At 50.0% G+C, this 10235-nt stretch overlaps 1 protein-coding gene across 1 annotated transcript in view; it reads right to left on the reverse strand.

The window, feature by feature from the left end:
• Nudt3 (nudix hydrolase 3) overlaps nucleotides 1-4976 on the reverse strand; it is a 46904-nt gene extending 41928 nt beyond the window's left edge. Inside the window, exon 1 of the mRNA XM_021186548.2 lies at nucleotides 4680-4976. Within this exon, the coding sequence (XP_021042207.1) occupies nucleotides 4680-4778 (99 nt within the window). The 5' untranslated portion in view covers nucleotides 4779-4976. The remainder of the gene's footprint in view (nucleotides 1-4679) is intronic.
• Between the last annotated feature and the right edge of the window lie 5259 nt (nucleotides 4977-10235).

The following is a 10235-nucleotide window of genomic DNA, read 5'->3' on the forward strand; positions in this document are numbered from 1 at the left end:
GCAGGTGGATTTCTGAGTTTGAGGCCAGCCTGGTCTACAAAGTGAGTTCCAGGACAGCCAGGGCTATACAGAGAAACCCTGCCTTGAAAAAACAGACAAACAAACAAACAAAAAAAAAAACAACGACAAAAAAAAAGGGGGGGGGCATCCTACACAACATAGTTTAGACTGCATGAAAGAAGACAAACCCAAGAAAACAAGAAAGGGCATAGAGTATGAGCTCGGGCCACACCCACATTGTAGGAAGGATGGTGATCAGAGAAAAGCCTCCACAACTACTTCAGAAATGAAGAGCAGAAATGCCCCCACTGTGACCTTTACAACAATGGCATGCTGGACACCCAGCACAAGGCCTCCCCACAAGCCTGAGCTAGCTGAAACCCTGTTATCACCCAGGGCCTGGCCTGACTGCCCTCTTTTGAGCTTGTGGGAAGGTGTGGTCTGCAGTGACGTCCTACCTATTCCTCTGGGGGATTTCAGAGACAAACACTCAGGCCACCAGAGTCTGTACCCACAGAGAATCTCCAGAGCCAGTCCACTCCCCATCGACTCGGCGAGCTCAAGAGTTTGAGAAAACACCAAAGAGCAACACACCAGGCAGACCTGGTACTCACCATGGAAAGCCCTTAGGAGAAAGAATTTGGGGTGCCAGCAGCACCTCAAACTCATATAAAGCCAGATCTGGTGGCCTGCAGCTGCATCTGCAAGCCTCCTACAATCAGGGGAAGCGGAGACAGGAGGATCCCTGAGTGTAAGGCCAACTTGCCTGGCAGCAAAGAAAGCCTCCCTCAAGACGGTAGAAACAAGTACTGATGCTGGTCCTCTGACCGGGACCCCAGGCCACAGCACATGCAGGCCCCAGTACTCACTCACCCCAATACATCAAGCATGTGTTAAGCCTCGCTGAGCTGACACTGCTGCTCTGACTCTCCCAGGCACCTGGTGAGTACAGAGCATCAATAACCTTTCTCGGGTCAGCGCCCATCACTGTCCATTCCTAAAGACACCCCCCCTCAGTCCTCTCACGAGGAGGGCAGAGAACACACACATCTCCTATTCTCATCAAAGGCTCGGGAAGAAGAGCTACCTCCCTGGGACCACTTTAGGAGAGTCAAGGTTGAATATAACAAAGATGGTCTGCATTACCCAGTCTGAAGGGCATGGCTGATTCAAAAACCATAAAAGTATATTTGCTAATCTTTGTAGAGCCAAAAATTCAATTTAAAAACAGAGCTGCAGGGTCGGAGAGATGGCTCAGCAGTTAAGAGCACTAGCTGCTCTTCCAGAGATCCTGAGTTCAATTCCCAGCAAGCACATCTGTAATGGGATCTGCTAGCCTCTTCTGATGTTTCTGAAGACAGCTACAGTGTACTCATACACTAACTAAAGCACATAAATAAATCTTTAAAAACCAGAGCTGTGGGCTGTGGGTGTGGGTGTGGCTTAGTGGCAGAGCACTTGCATAGAATGCAAGGGGCTCTGGGCCCACTCAGCTCTGAAGGCAAGGAAAAAAGTAAGTATTTCAGCTGAGCAGTGTCCCACACTTAAGATGTGGAGGCAGGAGGATCAGGAGTTTAAGGCCAGCCCAGGATTCCAATGTGTCTCCAAAACAACTATCGACCCAAATGAAAACAAAATGAAGTACTGACTTATAAGCTAATTTTCTTTCCTGTGCCACCACATAATGAATGACCTGTTCTTGGGTCTTGCCTCTAAATGGGATAAAAATTGGAACCCACTAGGAGGGAGGTGTCCTACTGTCACTGCTCAGCTCTCCAGGATGCCCCCATGCGTCATCCTGCAGTGAGTTCTTTCTTAACACATCTGCAGTGTTTCTAAAGCCACCCCCCTCTCGCGCAGGCACAACAGAGGGATCCTTTCTGAACTGGAGTTTCCCGTTGAATTAAGGACCACCATGACAAGTCTGAGAGACAGGACTACGTACAACAGTCTTCAAAACTGCACTTGGGTGGGTGGGTGGGTGGGAGAAGAGCTGCTGAGTACAGCAGTAACTCAGGGCACCATGTCACTGCTCCTTGGCAACTGTGTCAGCGATCACGAATGCTCAGTTACAGAAATGTCAGGGGCAGCTAGCAGTACCCATAAGCAGGGAACTTTTTTTTTCCTGTTAATTTCAATTTACCAGCAGGAAAAACAGCCACAAATTTGGAAGGAAGACCTCACCTGTCCCATCCCGTCCCCCTCACCCCCCAGCTCTGAGCTTGTTTTTCCTTAGAGACCTCACCTTCAGTGTCGCTCAGTGACTGTGCTAAGGACTTGTGTCCTGACCTGGGTGGGTTCTGACGCTCTTACTGCTTGGCCTGGAACTATGTCAGCTTCCTGGTGCTGAACATTTTTGGTCCATTTTTTTTTTAATGTTTTAATCTCTTTCTTCACAATATATGCCTGTTTCTTGACACTGGTTCCTTATATTTAAAAATCAAGGTCATATTAACACTTACATTATTGTTGTGTTGTGCTAGTAATACTCTGTGAATGTGTCTCTTTTGATTAAAGCCATAGCGCCCATTAAAAACATAAAATTGGACTGAGTGCCCACTCCAGGGAGAATTTCTTTCCCCGCAGAGGTAGCAGCCAGCACTTCAATCTCTGGCACAGCTACTGAGAACATAGAAGTTTCCCTGGAACTAACACAGCACTTCCCGTCTAACACAATTATATAATCTGGGAGTTAAACAACACCTTAGAGATTATTTTGTGGTCCAAAATCCCTCGGGACTAAGAGACTACCAAAATCCCCTCAGGGTAGATGGGTGTGCATCTGTAAATCCCATCTAACAGATGCTGCGCCTTAGTGGGCATCAGTTAAAGCCTGCTTGCTGCGCTGAACAGAACAAGTCCAACGCCAGCCGGGTCCGCTAACATTCTTGTTCTTACCAAACTCTGAACAGCCACTGAACCTGCCATTCAAGAGTCACACAATTGTCCTGCTCATTAACCAATATGCAAAGAGAAGTTCAGTAAAGGCAATCCCACTACCGTAGCAGACGCTTTCTTTAATCCTCCTTATAACAGCTGAAAATCTTAAGCTCCTAAAAAAACAAAACAAGTCAGTCCTACCCCTGGTCTGACCTACACAAGGCAATAGATGGCCAAAGCATGCAAGCAAGCGTGGACGTCAAACCTGCTGCCAGACCATTGTAAAACTTCCAACCAAAATTAGAAAATCGGTTGTTCCTTTGTTAAGGATCTTGAGTTTCTAGTATTTATCCAAAATACTCACATTTTCACCTCTAGGATGATCTTCTTAAAACAAAGGGTCTTGCAGTATCCATGACTAAATTACACAGCCTTCTACTTATAAACTTGGCCAGACCTAACCACAGCACTGCAGTGAGGCATGTCATTATGCTAATTCGTTTCCCTCCCATTAACAGCCCAGATCCCATCTGACTTCCCATATGATAATGAAGAAAACAAAGCTTCTAGAACAGCCTTCACCATAGACAGTTTTACTTCACTTATTCCAAAGCCAGCGCATCATTTAAAACTTGACCTTGCTCACAAAGCGCGTCTTTCGGGGACCTTTGGTAATGAAGGAAAGTTACAAAGTATACATTTCCAAAACTCCTGTTTTGCAATCCCTCAACAGCACAATGAATGCTTTCACGGATTTTCTTCAGGACGTCATTTCATTTAAATTCCCCCTCCTCCTCCTCTTCCTCCTCCTGAGTATCTGCCGGACAGTGATTCCTGGTAGTCCATCCTCCCTTTCATCAGAGTCTTTCATAACTAACGGGTCAAGTTCCTGTCGCCCATTTCAACACGGCGCACCGAACTGCAGGCTTGCCACCCCAGCCCACCGCCGAGGGCCGGGATAAAACATACTCAGTTTCACTGCCCTTCATTGTTTTCAAGCGAACTGCCATCTTACCACCATGCGCGCACACTCACACACACACACACACACACACACACACACACACACACACACACACACACACACACACACACACACACACACACACACACACGACGGCAATGTGTCCCCGCAGGCATTTTATGAATTTCCAAACCAGCTATTCTTTGTGGATTTACAAACCACGCGCCTTTCCTGAATCTCCCTTCATCACCACAGAAACGGCTTTGTGAAGCCGAAAAAAAAATTTTTTTAAGTTCCTTAAGGAAAAAGGAACAAGACTCTAAAATGTTCTATTATCCTAGCTTACCCTACGACTCATTCTATTGGGCACAGCAGAGAAACGTCGGGACAGAGATCTTCCTAAATACAGCTTTTGATGGTCGTGAAGTGTTCCGGTCAATATGAATAACAACCTCGACAACAACCGTGTCCAGTGCCCTTTCTTTTCAGGCTCCACCACACGGACTCAGCAGCTCAACGTTAGAATCGAACGGCTGGGCCCCGGCTTGCCGCTGCCAGGGCTCGCCCGCAGCCACCTCCCCTCGGCCAGCCGCAACCCTGCGGGAAGGGAGGGAGGGAGGGAGGGAGGGAGCGGCCCTCCGCTCCGCCACAAAGGCCGGCCTGCGCCCCATGCACGTGTGCCGAGCTGCCCAGCCGCTGCCCCGGGCGAACGGTGGCCGGCCCCCGACCGCCCGCCGCGGGATGGCATCCCCCTGCCGCAGGCCCTCTCACTCCGCTCCCCATCCCCCCCAGGAAACCCCGTCGGGCGCCGCCGACCCCCGGCCGGGCGCCTCACCTCCTCCTCGCTCTCGCTGCGGAAGCACAGGCACGCGGCCCGCTTCTTGTAGCCGTCGCCATCGTAGGTGCGGGTCTGGTTCGACTTGAGCTTCATCATCCTCCGGGCCCGGGTGGGGGGTGCCGTGCGGGGCCTCGGAGTCCAGGGAGGGGGAGCCTGCTGCAGGCGGGCGGCCGCGCGCGCGCGCGCCCCAGGCTCGATCGAGAGGGCGGGGAGGAGGGTCTGTGTGTCCGCTACACGGCTCCGCGGCGGGACAGCCTCATTGCCCCCGGCCCAGGCCCTGCGCCGCCGTCACGGCTGCCGTCGCCACCGCCACCGCCCCCTCTACCGCCGCCGCCCCCGACGACGACCGCGCCGCCATTTTGGACGCGCTGCGTCAGCTGCGTAAGGCACGCGGGCTCGCCGGACGGCCGCGCGTGCGCAGCGCGGACGGCGTTCGGGAATCGCGCCCGGCGCCGGAGAGCGTCTGCACTGAAGGCCGCGGGAGCTGGCGCGGCTGCTACGCAGACAGCGTAGGGCTGAGGACGGCGGAAGCCGGGTGAGGCGCGGCGCGTGGGCAGCACCACCCGCGACCCCACGGTCCGCGGCCCCGCTGGGCAGAGAGCAGAGGCCCGCCCAAGGTCACCGGGTTGCGGCCCAGCCTGATCCAAGGTCGCGCCGCTCAGATGACGGGGAGAGTGACAGCGCCGCTCTGCTGTCCCCCCGCCGCAGACCGTCAACCTTAGCTGCCAGGGATCAGGAGTGGGGCGGGGCGGGGCTGCTCTTTGCGGTCAATTGGTAGCTGTCTGGACAAATGTGCGTCCTGCAGCCATTTGTGCAAAAAAGGCAAAAGCTGCCACTTGCCTGGCGACATGCTTGAGGGACTGGGTTCGAACCCCAGCACTGCAAAAAAGAAAATAAAGAAAGGAAGGAAGGAAGAAAGAAAAGAGAGAAAGTCATCCTCTTAAACAGGAGGAGCAGAAAGGGAGAGACCGCAAGAGTGTGCACAGCACACGTACGTAAATCATGAAATATGGTTTCTGGCCGTGACTATAACACTGGGATGGCCCTCTTGGAGGACGTACAGCGTTCCTGCAACAAAACGGGCACCATTACCGTGTGCTAAATTCTGTCAAGATAATCAAGATTTATAAATAAATCCCAAAGCGTACAGCGTACGTGTGTGGGGACAGGTGTGTGTGCCATGATTGCTTCTGTGAGGTCAGAGGGCAATTTAAACGAATCCATTTTCTCCCACCACATAGGACCAGGAGACTGAATTTAAGTGGTCAGGCCTGGCTGCAAATGACCTTGCTGGGATATTTGACTGGTCCCTGTTACCTGTTTTAATCATCTTGTATGTAGTATACCTCATTAATAATCTAGAGGGGCCCAAGAGATGTGTCAGTTTAAAAGGGCACTGGCCATGGAGCCTGACCACCTGAGCTAGATCCCTGGCACACATAGCGAAAGGAGAGAACCAACTCCCATTCAACATCACATGTGCTCTATGACATATGTGTCCACACACATTGTAACTTTTTTAAAAACTACATGAAGGGGCTGGAGTGATGGCTCAGTGATTAAGAACATTGGCTGTTCTTCCAGAGGATGCTGATTCAATTCCCAGTATATGGTAGTTCACATGGTACCTTACACAGTAGCTCACAACCGTCTGGTGGCTCCTTCACACACACACACACACACATACATATAAATAGTCAAAACACCAATAAAGTAAAAATTTAAAAAGTGGCTGGAGAGGTGCCTCAGGGATAGGAGCGCTGGAAATATACAAGTGTCCAGGAAGCACTGGGCATTATCAGTCATAGCTAAATACAGCTTAAAACTGAAATTTGCCTAGTATGTATGAAACTTTAGATTCCAAATTAACTAGGCAATGGCAGTAATCCAAGCACTGTGGAGACAGAGGCAGGAAGATCAAGAATTCAAGGCCATCCGTGGTTACAGAGCAAGTTTGAGGCTAGCCTAGGCTACACGAAACCCTGTCCCAAAGGGGCTCAGCAGTTAAGAACACTTACTAGTCTCACAGAAGATCCCAGTCTGGTCCTTAGTACCCATATGAGGTGACTCCACCACCAGTAACTCCAGTCCCAACACCTGGATTCTGTAGGCACTGCACACAGACAGGCATAACAAACTAGAATTACGCCTATTGATGCTTCTTGTGGATACTCTTCAGAATTTGAGAGTCCCTTGCTGAGCCTGGTGTGACCTTGGTGGGGACAGAGTGACAGGGTTCCTGCCCCTGGGACAGGGCCCCGGTGTGAGCCTTCATGAGTATCAATGACTGCTGTGGACTTAAGGCTTGTCTGTGTAATACCATACACATTTTCTGGAACCGGTACTAGCAGTGGAGCACTCTTTCCTTCCAAGGGATGTCCTCCCTGCTAACGTTAATGACTCCATGATAATTAGAAACAGCACAAGTCCAGGAGTCGAGGGTGTGGCTATGTCTCAGCAAAATGGTAAACAGTGGGGCCTTCACATGAGCCCATAAGGCTACGGGAAAGAGCTCTAAATACAAGACTTAAAAATATATAATTTCTCAGCCGGGCGTGGTGGCGCACGCCTTTAATCCCAGCACTCGGGAGGCAGAGGCAGGCGGATTTCTGAGTTCGAGGCCAGCCTGGTCTACAAAGTGAGTTCCAGGACAGCCAGGGCTACACAGAGAAACCCTGTCTCGAAAAACAAAAAACAAAAAACAACAACAAAAAAAAAAGGTGTGCGCCACCATGCCCGGCCCAATAATTTTTTATAGCAGCCTTTCTGACCTTGGTCAGAAAACCCATGAACTACCTAGATAACTTTTAGAATTTTTACTTGCAGAGAGAGCTGTGTCAAGAATTTTTAGAATAGCAAGAAAAAGCTGTCTAGTGTGGAGCAGAACACACACACACAGAGACACAGAGAGAGCAGTCCGGAAAGTCATCTCAGAAGGCTTGGACCCAGCGACTTCGAGCCCTTGCTTTGCAAGGTTCCCTAACACCGGTTCGTTCTCTCGGGAATGCCTCTCCATGCAGAAGCTGGTCCTTGGCAGTCCCTAGGCTTGGTCTCCTCCCCCTTTGCATATTTCGTCCTATTTAAAGATGCCCTTTTTCTCACAATGGCCTCTTTGATGTGTCAGGCAAGCAGGCAAGGCTTGTTTCTCCAGTGACTGTTCCTCTGGATCTGGGCCACACATTTATCACACACAGGCTTCCAATAAAGCAGCTCCTAACAGCCATGGACTAGGGGCTTCCACAGGCTGGGACTGCCAAACACGACCTCTCATCCTTCTTTCTCCCCAGCAATGTCCCCATTCTGTCCTAGCTTCTCTTAAAGCTCTCCTTCCCTTTCTTGCTGAGTTTCTTGTAGTGCCTCACTGTGACCGTGACCACTCAGCAGCTGGAGTAGCCAATGGGCAGCCTGACAGTCTCAGCTGTCTTCCCTTGATTCAGGATGAGGACAGCAATGTTTTGAGACAGACACCCTGCGTCTGCTAGTTCACGCTCTCCGTACCCTGGTGGCCCAGACCTGTAATCCCAGCATCTCTCTAGAGAAGTACAGGGAGGAGGCTAGCAAGTTCAGGGTCAGTGTGTGTGAGCCACCCCTCCAGCCCTTTCAATTTTTTTTTGTTTTGTTTTTTTCGAGACAGGGTTTCTCTGTATAGCCCTGGCTGTAAGTTCAGGGCTGTATAGCCCTGAACTCACTTTGTAGACCAGGCTGGCCTCGAACTCAGAAATCCACCTGCCTCTGCCTCCCCAGTGCTGGGAACAAAGGCATGTGCCACCACGCCCGGCAAATTTTTTTTTAAAGATGACCTATGACTTTATTTTTATTTGTTTAAGATTTATTTATATGAGTACACTGTAGCTATCCTCAGACACACCAGAAGAGGGCATCAGATTCTATTACAGATGGTTGTGAGCCACCATGTGGTTGCTGGGAATTGAACTCAGGACCTCTGGAAGAGCAGCCAGTGCTCTTCACCGCTGAGCCATCTCACCAGCCCTGAAGGGGGCAGTCAAACATGCACGCGTGGAGGTCAAAGGACAGATCCACAAGCTGACAAGCTGGTTCTCTCCTGGCACCGAGTGAGCCTGAGGAGAGCTGAGCCTCTCGGGCTTGGCGGTGAACTACCCATCCCGTCATCTCACTGCCCTTTTGTTATTGGTCTCTTGCTGTCTTCAGACCACCCTCCTTAAGTGACCTCACCTAAGTCTGCCCCGTCCAACTTCACTACCTGACCCCTGCCCTCAAGTTTTTTTTTTTTTTTTTTATTATATGTAAGTACACTGTAGCTATCTTCAGACACTCCAGAAGAGGGCGCCAGATCTCGTTACGGATGGTTGTGAACCACCATGTGGTTGCTGGGATTTGAACTCTGGACCTTCGGAAGAGCAGTCGGGTGCTCTTACTCACTGAGCCATCTCACCAGCCGCCCTCAAGTTTTGTGTGTTAAGTTTGGATAACACCTGGTCTTTGCTGTTACAAAGCAGGTTTTTCGGTTTGGGTTTTTGTTTTTTGTTGTTGTTGTTGTTGGGTTTTTGTTTTTAAGATTTATTTATTTATTATATGTAAGTACACTGTAGCTGTCCTCAGATACTCCAGAAGAGGGCATCAGATTTCGTTACGGATGGTCGTGAGCCACCATGTGGTTCCTGGGATTTGAACTCGGGATTTTCGGAAGAGCATCTTAACCACTGAGCCATCTCGCCAGCCCCTTTTTTGTTTGTTGGTTTGGTTTGGTTTTTCGAGTCAGGGTTTCTCTGTGCAGTCCTGGAACTCACCCTGTAGACCAGGCTGACCTTGAACTCAGAAATCCACCTGCTTCTGCCTCCCAAGTGCTGGGATTAAAGGCGTGTGCCACCACTGCCTAGTTTAAAAACTTTTCCTTTTTTTAAAAAAATATTTATTAATTTATTTTATATGAGTACACTGTAGCTGTCTCCAGACACACCAGAAGAGGGCATCAGATTTCATTACAGATGGTTGTGAGCCATCATGTGGTTACTGGGATTTGAACTCAAGACCTCTGGAAGAGTAGTTGATGCTCTTCTTAACCCTGAGCTATCTCTCCAGCCCCTTGGGTTTTTTTGGTTTGTTTTAGGTTTTTCGAGACAGTGTTTCTCTGTGCAGCCCTGGCTGTCCTGGAACTCAGAAATCTGCCTGCCTCTGCCTCCCAAGTATTGGGATTACAGGCATACACCCCCACCGCCCAGCCTGGCCTTGAACTTTTGAATTCGCCTCTCTCCCGGTGATTACAGGCATGAGCCAACAGTTATGAGCCTGTTTATTCACAACACATGTCCCTGAGCCCCTAAGAAAAGACAAGCAAGGGACAATTATTACCAAGAACAGATTGCTTTACAATTGTAAAGCTTCTCCCAGCCTATGGGTGACACTGGATTTTAACATTTGATGGCACACACCTATAATCACAGCACAGCAAAGGCTGAAATAAAACTGAGTCTGGGGCTGGTGAGATGGCTCAGTGGGTAAGAGCACCCGACTGCTCTTCCGAAGGTCAGGAGTTCAAATCCCAGCAACCACATGGTGGCTCACAACCATCCG

This window comes from Mus caroli, chromosome 17 (genome assembly GCF_900094665.2).
Source record: "Mus caroli chromosome 17, CAROLI_EIJ_v1.1, whole genome shotgun sequence".
Lineage (NCBI taxonomy): Eukaryota > Metazoa > Chordata > Mammalia > Rodentia > Muridae > Mus > Mus caroli.